This window comes from Anguilla rostrata, chromosome 9 (assembly GCF_018555375.3).
Source record: "Anguilla rostrata isolate EN2019 chromosome 9, ASM1855537v3, whole genome shotgun sequence".
Taxonomy (NCBI): domain Eukaryota; kingdom Metazoa; phylum Chordata; class Actinopteri; order Anguilliformes; family Anguillidae; genus Anguilla; species Anguilla rostrata.
Genome location: NC_057941.1, coordinates 45,272,331 through 45,289,584, shown reverse-complemented (window position 1 = coordinate 45,289,584; position 17,254 = coordinate 45,272,331). Strand labels below are relative to the sequence as shown.

Here is a 17,254-nt window from a genome sequence, read left to right as displayed (position 1 = left end):
CATATATTGCAATTGCCATTTACTGAGAAAATGTGTTATGAATCAACTGAGCGAATAGCTGCTGCATTCGTACAGAACATGACAAAAGCACAGGCACAAATATAATCCAAACCCACATTCTTTTATAAAATTCTTTGTTGTTCTCTTTTACAATAAAATACTTTTTTCAGCTTCCAACAAAATAGTTTTTACAAACTCTTGTCCAAAAGTCCCTCTTGAAAGGTAGAACGAAAGAATGAACTTGTAGACAAAAAGCAAGTTTTGCAATAAGACTGTTTAAAATATGGCTGTGATGAGTCTTTTACTTTAGTCTTTCAACCAACAGGTTTAAACAATAGCATATCAGCTTCATGAATATGCTAAAATCTGGAACATACACAGAAAATAAACATTGAAAGAGTAAGTCATATGTAAATTAAACAGTAAAATATGTCAAAGCTCTATACAGAAATGTACAACCCTACACTATTTCAAATCACTGTTGCATGTGGTACACATTTCAATGTCATATAAAGCCATATTTTAACAAAGCGCATGCCAGACGTTTGAAATTCACACGTTTAGAAATCATAATACATTCACGGCTGCTTGTTTTGTGACAATTGCTCACTTCTTGCATTGATTCCAAACATCAAACATTTTGGCTTAAATGGTCTGATTTTTATGTGCTTTAACACAGTATTCAGCAAGCAAATACAGTTTGGTTGTAAATTCTTTTTTTAGTGGTTAACGTCTCAACCGATGGCTGTGTTTTCTTGTTAGAAAATTTTAGTTCAGGAGAACTTGTATATTTGCTGTGGCCTGAGGAGTGGTTTGTAATGATTGTACTGTCACGATTACATCACAAGAGAGTAAACATTAAAACAGTTTTACTATCTGGTCAATATTAGAGTCCCCAGTGTCAGCAAAAGTAGGTAATGCTATTTTTGGACTGCCCCAATAGTGGGTAAAACTAGAGCCAGATGTACTATTTCTACAAGAGAGAAGTATCTCAACAACCAGTTTACTCCCATTTTAAAATGTAAAGCCATTCTTCCATAAACTCTGAAAAGATACATTTATTCACACATTATAATCAATTCTCTTATTAAATCAGTTACTTAATAAATTCTGATTGTCAGAACAAGAAAATACAGCAAGGTTTTCTTTAAATATCAAATTGGATAATAAATTAAAAGTGCTATTAATACCCCCAAATTAAATAACAACATCTCAGAGTGAAGTGTACACACTATACCTGGATGAAATGAATATTTCATGGAAATTATGAAACACAGCTGTTGCATTGCGAGAAAGCCACGCTAGTGCTTTGGTGTCATAGTGAGAGCCTGAACATGCAGACTGGTTTACCATATTTAAAATACAAATGTACATACATTTAGTACGGAAGGAAATGCTTTGGAATATGCATTTACATGAACAGATGATGAATTTACAGTCATTAACTATCAGTACTGTTGATATGGCAAAGCATGTGCTTGAACTACATGCTTAATCAAGTAGCATAATTAAGGATACATTTTTTGTTTTTGTTTTTTGATTAAAGAGCACCTGGAATGGTTCTCTGAAGGACAAAAAACTACTATAGTTGGACAAACACTCTTGCACGGGTAACATATTTAGAAGAGCTTTCTATGTCAGACTTAAAACATTCCCTAGGTATAATTTTTTAAATAAAAAAAGCATTTTCTCAGAATTCAAAACAAATTTTAGGTTCTAACTGGATACATGTGCTACATGAAAATAGTAAAACGGAATATAGGTCTTTCAGAGAATAAGTCTGTATGCCTTTTAATCACTTAATATTAATGGTTATATGGATGATGGGCACCCCAAGGTAGATTGGTTTAACATTATGGGATGCTGAAATTGCCAATTAGACTTTGTCTTGTGTCTTAATAAAAACAGACTTCCACAAACTAACTTTGTATACTCAAATATCTTTGAAAATCTGTGTATTCACATAAAAGGTAACATCCTCACATCTAAGTAATTATCATGGAAAATCTTTGAAATATCACATACCCATCAACCAACACTCATGGTAAATAATCTACATGCATTTACAATGACTCCACATAAAAATTCTATTCAAGGCCGAACCAAGCGTAATGTAACAATACAACACCAAGCATGGCTTTTTTTGTATTATTTTGTTACAACTGCCCGTAACATCAAAGCCCTGTTGCATCATATTGCATACACAAAAAATCAATGCACACTCTGAAATTATATTTTGAATATAGCTATAGTTCCCAATTAACAAAAAAGAAATTTCAATTCAACATCTTCAGTTTAACTTATTTGTTCACACTGGTGCCAAAAGCAGACGTCAGCGACCGTTTCTGGCTTTTTGGTTTAAGTTTCTGGCTTAGCATCCATATCCTGGATGAAACGGCATCTTGTAAGTTATGCAAAAATATAAAACAATAATAAAATAAAATAAATGCAACATTTGTAGGAGGAAAAGATGGTACAAGCTAGTTGTATCAGGTAAATGCAAACACATTCCTTCCATTGAACACGTCTGGTCCTTGATGTGTCTTTTGCAGCCATTTTGAGACACGCTGACTTCGACTGAGCCCACTGGCGCTGTGGGCTAGCTGAGAGACGCTGCCTGCAGGATGGAGTTCTGCTCCATGCAGACCCTTTTTAGTGGCGGGGCTCCGGAACTTTCCTCTTCCTCCTGCAAATGCAATAACATCACTCTTTTCAGTCCACCTTATATTATGTTCACCGCAGCTAGACGAAGTCATATAGAGCAGAGGCTCACAAGCCTTATGAGTCCTCAACCCCCTCAATGAGCAGATACACTTCCTTCCTGAACCAAATACCTAAACAAACCTGTTTTAAAACAAACTAGAGATGGTTCTTGCCATGCCATAAAAGCATAAAGGACACAGTGTTGATGAGGGGACAGTGAAGGTGAGCAGCAGTCTGCGCATCTGAAGGCAGCTCAACTAAAACTGATTCTAGCCCTGTTAATTAATAAATGCATATTTTAATGTGTTGAGAAATGTATGAAATGCACATTGTATTGCACGTAACAAATTACTGTTGTTTTATTTTTGTTATACTCCTCCATCAAGACGAGTTGACTGAGTTGAGTTAGCTAACGGACCTACATACAGTTATAGATCGCGACATGCATTTCTAGTTTTTTGTCATTGGAAAATGTGGCTCGTTTGCAGTTGATGCTCACTTTTTCGTGTGAATCACAAGCTCTTTTCTGTAGTAACATGGGACTTCCATGACTTACCTACGAATGAAAAAAAGAGAAAATATTTTTGAATATCATTGGTCAGCCTCAAGAAGAAAAAATATCTGCATAGAACACATTTATCTGTGCATTTCTGAATAGGGCATTCAGGTTCAGATACACCGCTAGTAAATACCGCAGCGTGGAAATATGTGAGTCTAGCACTCAAGGTTTGATATTCTATTCAATAGAATAAATGATAAAGTCACTGATTGGCCACAGATCATACTCACTCGCTAACTGTCCAAGGATTACATCAGTACCAGATTAGAGGGGAATAAAAAAACCAGCAGTACCTCTGGTCTTGAAGGCCCTATTTAAGAATGACCACTACAGTGTCTAATTTGATTGTTCCGTGCATCTGTGGAAAGCGTATAAAATAAGCAGTACTTGTCTTCCCCATCCACCTCATCCCTTTCATGCCCCACAGGTATGGTCCTACCTCGCAGTTTTGGAAGTCAAATACAGAGGATAACAACAAGGCAGAAAATTAAGCCGTCAAATCACTGGAGAAGTGAAAATACAGAGAGCATCGATGGTGGCGTAGGGCGTACAGCGAACACTTGACACAAAAGATCATGTGGCTCTGTCGTTTCAGCAGACCTGTAGGGACTCCGGGTACTTCCCCTGGGCGGTGAGGGGCAGCAGGTCCTCTTTGATTAGTGTTGGTGGCTCGTCAGCAACTTCACATGTCTGCAATGTTGGCTCTGGACACAAGTGAACACAAACACCAACGCGTCATGTCCACGTCATTTACCAAATTATGCGTCTGTTTACAAATCTGGTGACATGAACAACATTGAAAGCCAAAGTGCAGTATTAAATTATGATGGAACATTTAATTCTTAATTTTTAACCTTGACATTCACTGAGAAATTGTTCTCCGTTTTTATTATTTATCCAAAATTATGCATTACAGTTCCATGTATTGAAAAAGCTACCTTAAACAACACCGGATAGCCCACTTTAGTACAACTGTCAAATAACCCATAAAAACATCTGCATCTCTCCAAATACATGAAAACAGAAGGCGACCTAAAAGATGTTTTAACAGTTAATTCTTTATCCTGCTATCACACTGAAATAGGTAGGGTTACCTTTTGGTCTCCTATGGAAATGTGTGTGATCCACCTGACATCAGAGCACTTGCCAAAGGAGCATTACATTACATTACATTACAGGCATTCAGAAAACACTCTTATCCAGAGCGACTTACAGAACTTTTTACATTATTTATATTGCATCCATTTATACAGCTGGATATATACTGAAGCACCTTGGGTACAACGGCAATATCCTACCCAGGAATCGAACCTATGACCTGCCGGTTACATGCACAGTTACCCACTATGCTACACTGCCCCCTCGACCAGGAGTGCATGCATGTGGACCCATACAGGCGTGTGTCTGTGTGTGCGTGGTGCCCCACTGGTTTCTCACCTTCCATGGTCTCCTGGCCCAGCGTGGGGGGCTGGGAGTCGTCGGTGCGGAAGTCACAGGTGTGGGCGGGGCTAACTGGCTCACTGGGCTGCGGGCTGGAGTTGCTGCTGCTGTCCACTTTGGGATGGTACATGTCCGACAGGGAGCTTTGGTTGCTGTTCTCATCTGCACACAATGCAAGGACTTTGGGTGAAACCGGGAGAGTGGAGGGAGATTACCAGATTACCTCAGGTGTGCAGAACACACCACAGAAAAAAGGGTAATATGTTGAGTTGGCTTGAACAGTTGCCTGCAGTACTGGGATACTATTCTTGTGAGTGCTGGGGGTCGTATGTAGAGGCAGAGACCAGACCCTAGCGGTGTTAAAGTCCCACATGTGGAAAGTCTAGGAAAGTAAAACTCCTGCAATGTGTTTCTTCCATCCATGAACTCAGCCAGCTGATTTGACTAATTAGTTCTACCGCCTGGATAAAACTGGGCAAATTAGCAAATCCAACTGATTGGAACGAAACACTGGGGAGGACATTTGTGTTCAGAACCATATGGCTTGACGCAGTGCTAAATATTGCTCATTGTACACTTTAGATAAACGATGAGCCTAGATGGTGGAATGGCCAAATCTTATCATTATGCATCCATGCCTTGCTAAGCTACTATGTTCTTAAACTATCAAAATGCTGGCTCACCCTGGAAGTCAAGGAGGACTGAACGGGCATCTTCGGAGGCCGTGTCTGTAGGAAAGCCTTTCCGCTCTCTTGCTGTTCCAGCACCCACTTTGCCTTTCTCTTTCTAGAGAACGGCAGCACGGGGACACACACAGAGAAGTGTTTACTGTTGGACACCACGGTGACTGTGTTTTCACTTCCCTTAGTAGACTCTAATTAAATGTTCTTACTTAAGTATGATTGCTTCATACATGGTAAAGGGATCAGATAACATGTGAAACTAAACATGAGCCATATGGTCGAATAATACAGGTGAATGATACTGATAAATTCACATCCAGGTATCCACTAAAACTGAGATAAAAATTCACAGCAAAAACTCTAGCTCATTTTTATTAAGTTATGTTCAACTGCCAAGGGCCACTGTTACACCACCTCTAAGACTGAGGTATTATATGTGGAGCAGGCTACCGAGTGTATATAGTTAATGTATTAGTCCTGCAAACTTGGACAAATGTTTGAGGATAAGTCTTTGATAAGTCCTACCTCCTTGGTGTCCACCACAGGTACCCATTTAAATATCCGCAAAGAGGTATCCCCAACAGTCACCCACTTCTTCTCCCTGGTGAAAGGCGCACCATTTTTGCTTATTTTTTATTTATTTGTCCAGTTGCAAACATCTGTCTCCATAGGGTGCGTGTCATAATGGGCTCATACAAAAGCTAATAATAATATACCAGCTCATAATTATCTGAATATCAATTTTAAATATTTTCATAACAATTACACTCATAAGTATTTTAGACACCTCTTACATAAATCTTGTATGAATGAGTCATCTTTTGCAGTCAGATTTGTTCAATCCTCTTCATAATTTCAGGTATTTTTCTTTGATTTATGCAAATTGCAAAGCTATATTTTCTACATACAACGTAGCTACAGCAGTAATAACACAGTAATTAATCAAAGATGTTATGAGTCCAGATAGGCAACTCCTGTGTGGTTTAGGATGAAATCTAGGTAGGTAGTTAATGAGTTATAACAAACAAAATATGTGCCTGTAAGGATTAATTGGAGCACGCTAGTCCGTAATAAATGGCGAAATTGCCTTATCGTTACATCTCAGCCCTTGCATGCCCTTGGGCTAAGAAGAACTATGAAGCTAGACTGTGCTAGCTACATGGGTACCCACTGTAGCTAGCTAGTTAGCAAGCTAGCCGGCTGCCTTGGCCTCTCGTCACTGACACTGCAACTTAAACTTAGATTCCCTGGGGAATTCACAAATGCAGTTTCGTTTTTTATTTCTAAAGACAGAAGGCAATCCATTTTTGGTACTTAATCGCTACAAGGCCACGTAACCGAAATGTTTCCTTTTCTTGACAGAGCCTGCGCTAATCTCCAGTGATAAATTCAACACATATAGCTGTCTGTCAAATCAGTTGCTCACACCCTCGCTTTGCGTCATCCACAGAATCAGCCTTTCAAAATTCCCCCTTCGGTCCCGCCTCTCGTCGATAAGCTACTTGTCTCTACGGAGACGCTTTCACGCTTAGCAGCATTGGCTATGCTCTCTGTCACTCAGCTGTCATTCAGTCCCCCAAACCGCACCTCCTCCTTGTCGCCGAAGTTTCTGTTTCGGGAATGTTTAAAGATCTTTCTCTCACACAATGAAAATCCAAATGGTTTTTTTCACTCACCATCTGCGGACCCTTTCAATGGCCGCCATCACTTTCTTAATGTCATCTTTCGCGCGGCTCCGGGTCTCGGCTCGAACTGAGCGTCCAGACATTTTTTAGATTGGTAGCTATTAGTTTTATTTTGCCCCTCCAGCCACTCCGACCGAATCGGTCTCGCTATCCGGTTTCTTAACCTCGCGAGAGTACACCACCCACTCACTTGTCCTTCTGACAGAACGCCCTCCCCATCTTTCCACGTGGTTGCATCTTGTCAAATTACCAATTAAAATTTCATAATGTACGTCATTATATGGATCTGTTTTTTAACTGTTATGTAACGTGTCGTGTTGTCATGTCATTCTATGCCATACAGATATATATTCGAAATACGTTCCTTTTTTATCATTGAACACATCGAGAATTAGGCTTGCTCCCCTGGACAATTAATTTTGAACAAAATTCTGCCTTGTCATCTTTGCTTACTTCTTACAATGCTCCGTGCCATCAGATTAACCCATGTATTGTGCAGATATTTGGACCAATTTCTTATGAATGTATCAATCAATGCATTGGTTTCTACAATCATTCCAGCCAGATAATGTAATGCGATGATCAGCGAGTGAATCCGCTGTTCTGCACAGTACCTGGGCTGAACAGATGCCCATGAGCGAGCAGGGAATATTGAGCTCTTCTTGCATCTGTTCTGCACATACTTATGCAAGCCACCCATTTTATACCACAACAAATTCACATGGTCCTTTTAAATTAGGGCACACAAATCACTTAGTACATACAAGATGTAATTTAGGGTGTATGCTCCTGATCTGACCTTTACACAAGTATTTATTTTATTTCAGTACCGTCAGGTGTGCTAAAATATAAAGCAGCTTGTATTTGCTTGTTAATTACAGGTACATCAAAAAAATATGGATCATATCATAGTTATCATGCTCTGTTCAAATGTTCACAAAGTATAGGTTGAAGACCGCATGTTACAAGGTCAACTAATTAGCAACCTGGATACGCATCAACTGTCTAGGTTAGCACCTTTAATAATGGGAACATCAAGGTAAATTAAGAGAAAAATAATAATTATAAGTAGGAAGGTATCATGAAATCTGGACATCAGTTGCATTACTGGGAGATGCATGCATTCAAACATGTTTTAAAAGAAAGTGGAAAAAACAGAGCAATGCAATACTATTATAAAGACATCATGATTTATTCTTTTTTTTTTAAAACCAGCAACCATATACCATTTATTTCAAACGGAGGGTGTTAAGACAGTTCCTTGAGTACAGGCAGTGAGACACACACACACACACCGACAGAGGGACTCAGTTTTTGGATGCGGTGTAGATACTGTCCAATGCGCTCTGCGCGTCCTGGATCTGCTGCTGTAGCCTCTGGCGCATGCCCTCGTTGGAGGCCTTCTTCAGCATGGCCTGCATGTCCTGGATGGCGGCGCGGTAGCCCGGCACGTTGTGGAAGACGCGGATGGCGCGGTCGCCACTGCACGCCAGGAAGCGGCTGTTGACGTCGAAGCGGAGGTCCGTGATCTCCTCGCCGTGCACCGCGGGGATGTCCTCCTCCAGGGCGCCGGTGGCCGTGCTGAACATGGCCACGCCGCAGCCGCTGGAGACGGCCGCCACCCGCGCGTCCGGCGACAGGGCGATGCGGCTGCCCTCCGTCGCCTGGCAGGGCGCCGTGCGCAGCAGGTAGGGGTCCTGCTGCTTCTTGTACTCCACGTCCGTGTCCCACAGCTTCCACGTCCCGTCTTTGGAAACCGTTGCCATTCTGAAGGGGTCACAGAGGGAGTTTTAACAAGCTGGAGCCAGTGTGTCACCTGTGCAGGTAACCCCGGTGGGTACAGCTACACATTTATATCGTACCTTGTTTCTCACTTCTTACAAAGTTGGGGCAATACAAGTAAACTGAAGATCACATGTGGCTTTAATATGCAGTCCACGGGTGCCTTATTGAGCGGCAGGGGTTCGCTTGATTACAATGACATGCAGACCCCTAAGTGACTGAACCGTCCCATACTCTGGGCAACGCAATCAACCAATCGCCATCCGGCCACAGTCAGCACTGGCACGGTCCAGAATTTATCAGAGATCGTGGGGCTCATCCATGCACCACAGCATGGTGCCTTAACTAAATGAGCCACTCAGCAGCCTAAAACTGAAAGATTTTAAACACAAAAGTCGTAATTTCTCAGTCTAATGGCCTACTGCCATATCAAAATGATTCTGAGAATGTCACAAAACAACAGTCGCCATGGACATCAGTTATGTTCCCATCTGTTTAAAGCAGAACAATAGACTGTTGGTGCATCATTTGTTTATAAATCTTCTCCATCATTACACAGCTGAAAGCAACTACTGCTGCAGGACCATCTCCACTTAGCCACAGGAGGGAGGCCCCTGCTCTGTCAGTTTGCTGCACACATGGACAAATCATGAAGTTATCTTGCAGGCTAATGCACTCAAAAATAAAAGACCACCATGCTGAGTTTGTCTTACCTGCGGGAGTCATTGGAGAAGGCGAAAGAGTGGACGCCAGCCGAATGTCCTTTCAGGTCAAAGGCACGGACCACCTCCTTAAACTCACCGCTCTTTCCAAAACACACCTCCCACACCTTCACGTCCGGAGTGAAGCCGCAGGACGCTACAAACCTGATCCGAAGAAAAAATGCAACCATCACGGACAGCTACCAATTTTCACTTATTTTTAAATACGCTATAGACATTAGACAATCGCGTTTCATACGTTATGCTCCCTCTTCTGTTTCTCCTAATTTAAAATACGTAACTGAAATTAACAATCAGCGCTCAGTGCTGAAACCTCCATTATTGACACAAGAGTGCAGACAAGCATGCGCTAATCTCCAAAGCACGTGGCATTAGCTGCTGCTTCTTCATTTCAGTTTCTCTGCAGCACCACAGATGGGTTGTGGGCCCCAATCAAACAGCAGGGGGCGCTGGTTCACAATGAGATGCTGTCATCCTGGCCAACTGAAACCCAACCTTCTCTGAGTTAGACTACCACAAATCGTGCACAGGCCACAGGCCAGATTTGGGCAGGTAACAGTGCCTTAACAGGATGAGCCACCTGTCAACCCCCGCATCTGCATTTCGGCAAAGTGTTGGTTAGTCAGGGGGAAATAACAGACCTTCCGCAGGGAGAGATCGCTGCGTAGGAGTTGGTCATCTGGTTGGTATTTATGGAGGCCAGCACCTCCCCCTTCAGGTCCCAGATCAGAATGGTGGTGTCATTGGACGCAGTCATGATGAACTTGCCTGTAATACATCATGAAAAGAGCGGCCCATTTTTACAAACTTTTTTAAAATCGCCATTTCTGGCCAAATTTTTTATTATTTTATTTTCTAGTAAGTAATTATCTAATTGAGACTGAAGTTAGCCAAATGTAATATCAGAGCTCTAGGCCAACATGTGCTCCTTACTTGAAAAATTTAGGAGCACACTAATGCATCACAATTACATGTGCTCCTAAATTATTTTTCCAGTTAGCACACATTGATGTTCAGGAGCAAATGCTCCTAAAATGGGAGCACAATAAAGCCCTGACTACACCGGAGGGCTTACAGTAATGCCCATGTGATTCATATGTCCAGTCTGCTTACCCGTTTCTGCAATGCCAATGTTGATGACAATTCCTTTATGCCTCACAGGGAAGTCTTCAGGTGCAGCTTTGAAGATAAAGGAACCATCTTCTTTCTTGGTCATCTTGAAAACTCGAATGGTCTCTGCATTGGCCAGCCAGGTGATGAAGGCTCTATAGCACAGAAAGCATTTTCAAAGATACGCTAGCAGACCTGAAGGGTATTAAAACTTGCTAAACACATTAGCCAATTTATAATGGGCACAGTGGACTGCATTATTGCTGGACACCTTGCACTAGATAATGTTTTAATGGTGACATTTAACTTTCCAACAAGCCTTTTATGAGATACCCACGGTCCGCAGGTGGGTTTACATCATTCGATTCGGTTTTATTTTTATAGTGCTTTTTACAAAGGGCACGGTCACAAAGCAGCTTTACAGATATCTGGGCCTGAACCCCCCAACCATGCAGAATAGGAGTTTGTTACTTATAAACGGTAATGAAGAACATTTTTATGGGGTCAGCTTAAAAACACAATGATTACTGTTCATGGAGCCGGCCGTGCTGTAAAACCTTTATGTGAAATTAACCAGGTTAAAGTATCTGGTCTGAACTAAAGTCAGAGAGAAAAGCGACTCCAGGACAAGCGGGGAATTAGAACGACACGCGCGATACAAACGTGAGGTATAACGGCAGTACCGCGAGTCGGGGCTGAAGCGGACGAACGTAGCGTGGTCCAGCTCCACGTTGGCGCGCAAGCAGCGGTGGTCACGCTCCAGGAAGTCCTTGGTGCTCCAGATCCGGACCGTGCGGTCGTCCGCGCAGGAGGCCAGATACTTCCCGTTGCTGCTGAAGTCCAGGCAAGTGACATTGCCGCTGTGACTCTGGGCGGGAATATCACAGGGAACCATCTCGGAAAACCGCAAGAGACTGATCTGGCAGGTTTTTCATCTAATCTTTATCTGCTTGTTGGCCCTAATTGTGAGAATATTCCTTGCATAACTATGTTGCAATTTTGTGTGTGAGGGTTTGTTTGGAGCACCATTTACTGAAATGTCAGGGCTGGAGTCACAAAAGTAATAGCAAAAGCCACTAAAGCAATTAAGTAGGCATTTAGAAATGAGTCCCTTTTTAAAGTGTTAAAACATTTTTGAGTAGTGGACTGCGGACAAATGAAAACTGATAAACATGCAGTCTCACCCTCAAGGTATTAACCTGTTAAGTCCAAAGATCATTCACCACAACAAATTGTATACTGTAACTAGGTCCAGCTGAGACAGCACTGCAAAAATCAATATGCAGTGACTGAAGTCATTCTTAAAGCAGATAACCGGGTTGAAGGCACATAGTCTTACCTTCAGGGATGACGCAAGGAGGGGGTGGGTAAACGTGTGTTGCTGCGTCTTCTCTTTGCGAATACGCTGTGGCTGCTTCTGTTTCTTTGAAGGAGGTGCCTTATTTCCGTCCTCTTCTACTGCAGGACAGAAATGGGAAAACAGTAAATTGGGGACATTTGACACATTTGGTTCAATCAATGTGGACAGTTAATCAATTAATTAATCATATTCTAGTTTCCCCCGAGATAGATTTGGCTGTCACCTAGTTTTAACCAAAATAGTTTCAAATGGTTTGTTTTGTAAATGATATGCAGGTATTTTGTTAACAGTAACTATTATTTATATTAAAAGAAAACTGAGTCAGTCTGTTTTGTTCACAGTGGAGTCCGTGTTGTTCACTGTTAAGTTACCTCTCAGTGTTGGGGCTTTTGTGGCGTTTTAATTTCAGCATACAAATTAAGTGCAACTGAAATTTCTGGTAAGTAGACGCGAACTGTTCATCAGTGATATCTATGACATAGGAGAAGTTCTTCCTCTGAAAATGCCCATTGAAATGCCCACTACTCAACGACATGCACGTCAGCCACATTCGTCAGCGGTTGGCTTGCTACCATTAGCCTGATACTACTGCAAGCTATCAAGACGAAGGTACTAAAGTGGTCTAGCGTGTTGCTACCTTATTCCAGTTAAAATAGAGCTTCTAAAAATTGCTGATCTGGCTTGGAATACATAATTTGCGAGATGAGTCGTTATACAAACGACTGAACAGAAATAACTAAGGACCGGTGACACAATTATGGAACTGCCTAGTTATCCCCAAAATAATTTTAAAATACTCCACTGAGGGTTAGACTTATTCTTACCAGTAGTGTCTTCTTTCTCTTCATTTTTCTGACTTGTTTCCCCTTTCGGCTTGCCCACTGCGACGGCAACGAGCAGAATCAAGGCTCCTATCAATAATGAAATTGCGAATAGTGCAGCAAACTCCATCTTTAGCTAACTTCTGCCACGTTACCTTAATTTCAGTAGAACGAGCGCGATAAGTTTAGCCACTTGTACAGCAAGCTAACTGGCACAGAGTTGTATTTCACTTGATTCGCACAGCAAGTGGATAGCTAACACGTAAAATTATTTTGGTGCTCGTACCCTAAAGCTGTTTTAGCTGCAAGTGTATCAGTGTTTACGTCTGATACGTTTCTTATTTAAAACAACTTTTTAATTGAGCAACACAATTAAAGTCGCTTTGATCCACCTACCTAAATACATCTACCAAAATTGGTTAGCAAGCTAGCTAACTTAGCAGAACCAGCTTGCGTTTCTATAACGTAAATGGATACGTTACTGTTTGCAACATGCCGAAAACCGTTTTGTACAGCGGTGGAATCAATGAACGGCTGTTAGGGAGCAACGTAAGGTCATATAGCCTAGTATATGTAACAAATGTCAGTCTCAATAGCTTTTCGATCACTGAAAGCGACATCTCAAAAGCAAAAAAAAAAAAAGTATTTGCATACAGGCATGTTTATATTATATTTCATGCTTGCCATTTTTAAATGCACTTCATATCGTTCAACAGTTACAAATTCACAGAAGCAGCTCTGTTGGAGTTCCTTGATAAGGATACCTTAATTTTCCATGCCTTGACTGCTATTTTTGTGTTCAATGTAAAAGAAAATTAATGGATGACTGACAGGTGTTAACTGCTGCTCACGTGTTTCCTTTTGCATAGATTATTCACAAATAAAAGAGCAGTGAGTACCTTGTCATTAGCCTTTGTTTTCTCCTGTGGAGATTACATTTACAGTCAGAGGCACACACATCAAGAATTCATTAAGAAGCATAGCACAGAAACTTGATATATCAAGTACAGCAGTTTGGAAAGTCTCAGAAATAACCACCAGTCAGGTCAGCCAAGGAAGCCAACTGCTGTTGATGACAGACAAATCTTAAGACCTGTGAAGATGAACCCTAAAACAACAGCATCACCTACATTCTCCTGAGGACAAGGATGAACATATCATAAGCCACCATATACAGAAGACTTTGAGAGAAAATGTATTTAGGCTACACTGCACGATGCAAACCTCCCATCAGTAACAAGAATTAAAAGGCCAGATTCCCCCAGAAATACAGATACAGAAAAGAGTTCTGGAACAAGGTTTTATGGACAGATGAAACCAAAATAAACCTTTACCAAAACAAAATATAAAACTGAAAGCGTGGATAAAGTAAGGAACAGCCCATGATCCAAAGCATGCCCCCTGCCCCCCCCATTTAGTGAATTATGGAGGATGTAGTCAAAACTTGGGCATGTATGGCTGATTCTGGAACAGACTCGATCATTTTTATTGATGCTGTGACAGAGGAGGATGAATTCGGAAATGTACAGATAGATTTTGTCTGGCTGTGCACAAAGAAATCTTCCAACCTCATCAGCTGATGCTTCATCCTGCAGCAAGACAATGATCCCAAACAATACCTATGCAACCAGAGCATTCATCAAGTGGGAAAAAGTGGATAGTTTTGGACTGTGTTCTTAGTTTTTATTTAAAATTATGCAACAGTTAAATCAAATTCTTCCTTTTAACATTACTGTATGTAGATATACCCTATATCACCCCCCATCACCCCATATAAGCATGGAAACTGGTATTATTGCAGCCCAGACATAGACTAACGACATTTTCAATATTTAAACAATTATTGATGTTGCCACTGAAAATTGTAAATAAAGCTAGTGCATACGGAAAAGATCCATTCTGGCAAATTCTCACATACCAACTCAAGATACCAACTTGGGCCATCAATAGCAGAACAGCAATCACAGAGATCAAGTGTGCCAAGAGTTATGTAAAAATGCCAACCTGTGTTTTTCCTATATACTTTGTTTTGTCTGAGGGATAAACACCAGGATATGTGATTTTTTTTAAATTGCAAAATACATGCATCTATTTCTTTTGATATTAACCATGGAAGAGGGTGTTCGCTTGTGGCGTTCTGCTTCCGACTCCCAAGCATAGGCCGTCCCAAGTGACGCTCGAGGTTGAATTCTACGGTGGATTTATCGCCAGGTTATATTTTTTACAACGGTGCCTGGCGCCATCTACTGTAACCTAAGCGTTTATACTTCACGTTTCCCTGCACGCGTTGCGCTCTCAGACTTGGGACCATACGAGATGGAATGCGTTTCCCTGGCCTGTGTGTTCAAATCCTGCTGCTGTTTATCACTCAGCTCAAAAGTACTGGAATCTAAAACGCCATTGAGGTCATGTAATTTAGATGATCTAACTTGCGTTAGATGTGCGAAGCAAAAAAAAACAAAACAAAAAAAAAAACGTTTGTAGGCTAGCGTAGGCCTACATACGTGTATCAAAATTAGATAGAAAAAATGGATATCGATAGCAAAACATAGTTACAGGGTAGCAAGCAGTCACGTGTTGTGAAAGGGTATGTCGCTAAACTGCGGTGGTCCTTAATTGTGCAGTGTGTATTTCTTAAAATAAGACTGCTTCTTTCGGTAACTAGAGATTGGGACTTCTGCAAGCAGCCTTAAATCGGCTGTTGTCACATTTAGGAAACTGTTCATTGTTGTTATTTTTTCTCATCCTTGTTTCTGATCGTGTAATGCAATGGGCTGTTTGGTAATTTGGTCATGGGATCGATTGGATTGCTTATCCTTGTACTTTAAACTTGAATGGATTGCAAGAGGGAGTCGGCTAGTGTACAGTGCAGATCACAGACAAAAACTTCACCTCGATGTCCCATTTTTATATGTAGACTAATTTAAATGAAATCATAAGTGGTGATCTGATAGCCTATAGATATTTGATGTTCTAATAAATATTGCATTTCCCCCACCAATGTTAAAATAAGACTATAGCTATTCACAAAACTGTTAGCGAGTATGAGTAATCCTGAAGTAGATCAACAATAAAAAACTATATAGGCTTCTGCTTTAAGTGCATTTCAACCCTAGTCTATTCCTCACAATCTTCAACGATAGCATTTGTCTCTGTATCAGTTAAAACTTTGATTAAATGTACAGAATTTAAACAACGTGATAGCTGTGTTTACATTTTTTGAAGCAGTGGCCTAACTTACAGCGCATGAGCAACATTTGGGCGCAGTGATTTGACAGTTTTCCAGCGGATGCATTGTGCAACAAGGCAAAAAGATAACGGTCCTGTGTACCCCATAGATACGCTCTATAGTGTACACAGGGTTTTAATTTAAAATGTCACAAACGTCACTGAATCCGTCTCCAGAAACACGTGCGATACAGAGCAAAAAAACCGAAAGAGTTATTCCACTAGCCTACTGTGAATGTCTACAAATCGCTCCGTTACCATTCAGATTTGTGCGAAAAGACAGGGCGGGTTGTGGACGAGCAAAGAAATAGCCAAACCCAGAAGGTTGGTCAAAATCGCATTGGTTTTATAGCAGCCAAACAGAAACCGCGACATAATATTGATGGGCGGGTATTTCTAAAGTTAGAGCCAGTCGTAAACAGCGTGGGAAGGAGGAGTCTGGCATCTGCCATATCGGGATTGTGGATCTGTCGCTAACAGGAGTCCTAGGGCGGTGGACAGAAATACAAATCCGTTAATAAGTTGGGTTTTGGTTTTTTATAATATTCTTGTCGCGTTCGAAAAAGGGTACATGTTCTCATCTTGGTGCTAGGGCGGACATCCTATTGTTAGTTTAATGAGTGTGACGTTGCTTTTTTAAAATAGCTAGCTAGCTACGGTAGCTAACAATGGATCGAGTAAAGAGCTCCATACAGCAGGTCCCGAACCCCATTCCCAAAGGATTGATCCGTCGGACTGGTGCCAACAGTTTGGAGGTTGAGAAGGAAAACTTCGAGCGTAACCAGGTAAGCCGTGGAGTTTCTCCTATGTAATTACCAAAAACGGTAGAAGTTGTAACGTGGTGGAAAAGGGGCACTGGGATTTAGGGGGTGGTTTAGTGTAGAGCAAAGAAATACAGTTTGGGAAAGACGTGGGTTAGTTTCTGCTTTTTATAATCCTGTATCAGCCTACCAAATAAAGTAGCCTGTTTTGTAAGTCGCAGTGGCGTCGACTATTTTTATTCTTCTAACGGAACGGGGATTGTTGATATTGGAGGATGTTATGACTCTGCCCTGCACTACTTTCTAGATTACAGCTATGCATGCATGCATGCAACGGTATGCAAGATAGCCTACAAGTGCGCATGCACGTTTTCCCCGAACGCAATGCTGGACCACTTTT

The 17,254-nt window shown here is 41.3% G+C and overlaps 3 protein-coding genes across 7 annotated transcripts in view; 1 reads left to right on the top strand and 2 right to left on the bottom strand.

Moving 5' to 3' along the window:
* Positions 1–102: 102 nt before the first annotated feature.
* bcl7ba (BAF chromatin remodeling complex subunit BCL7B a) lies at positions 103–7,240 on the bottom strand. Of its 2 annotated transcripts, XM_064352402.1 has the most exons (7): positions 7,062–7,240; positions 5,911–5,986; positions 5,386–5,488; positions 4,700–4,864; positions 3,863–3,966; positions 3,203–3,259; positions 103–2,686 (listed from the first exon to the last, which is right to left on the bottom strand). In XM_064352402.1, exons 1-7 carry the CDS (start codon positions 7,151–7,153, stop codon positions 2,600–2,602), a joined length of 684 nt encoding a protein of 227 aa, XP_064208472.1. In that variant the 5' UTR covers positions 7,154–7,240; the 3' UTR covers positions 103–2,599. The 2 variants fall into 2 exon arrangements, with proteins under 2 accessions (XP_064208472.1, XP_064208473.1); XM_064352403.1 differs by lacking the exon at positions 3,203–3,259.
* A 1,001-nt stretch (positions 7,241–8,241) lies between these two features.
* tbl2 (transducin beta like 2) lies at positions 8,242–13,344 on the bottom strand. 4 transcript variants are annotated; one of them, XM_064352399.1, is made up of 8 exons: positions 13,262–13,342; positions 12,869–12,925; positions 12,024–12,142; positions 11,368–11,552; positions 10,688–10,839; positions 10,216–10,342; positions 9,566–9,718; positions 8,242–8,837 (listed from the first exon to the last, which is right to left on the bottom strand). In XM_064352399.1, exons 1-8 carry the CDS (start codon positions 13,269–13,271, stop codon positions 8,378–8,380), a joined length of 1,263 nt encoding a protein of 420 aa, XP_064208469.1. In that variant the 5' UTR covers positions 13,272–13,342; the 3' UTR covers positions 8,242–8,377. The 4 variants fall into 4 exon arrangements, with proteins under 4 accessions (XP_064208469.1, XP_064208471.1, XP_064208468.1 ...); XM_064352401.1 differs by having other exon boundaries at positions 12,024–12,139; positions 13,262–13,286; XM_064352398.1 differs by having other exon boundaries at positions 12,024–12,139; positions 12,869–13,344.
* Positions 13,345–16,329: 2,985 nt separating this feature from the next.
* The window catches only part of LOC135263916 (huntingtin-interacting protein 1-like), a 54,895-nt gene continuing 53,970 nt past the window's right edge, over positions 16,330–17,254 (top strand). Inside the window, exon 1 of the mRNA XM_064352392.1 lies at positions 16,330–16,878. Coding sequence (XP_064208462.1) covers positions 16,762–16,878 — 117 coding nt within the window. The 5' untranslated portion in view covers positions 16,330–16,761. The remainder of the gene's footprint in view (positions 16,879–17,254) is intronic.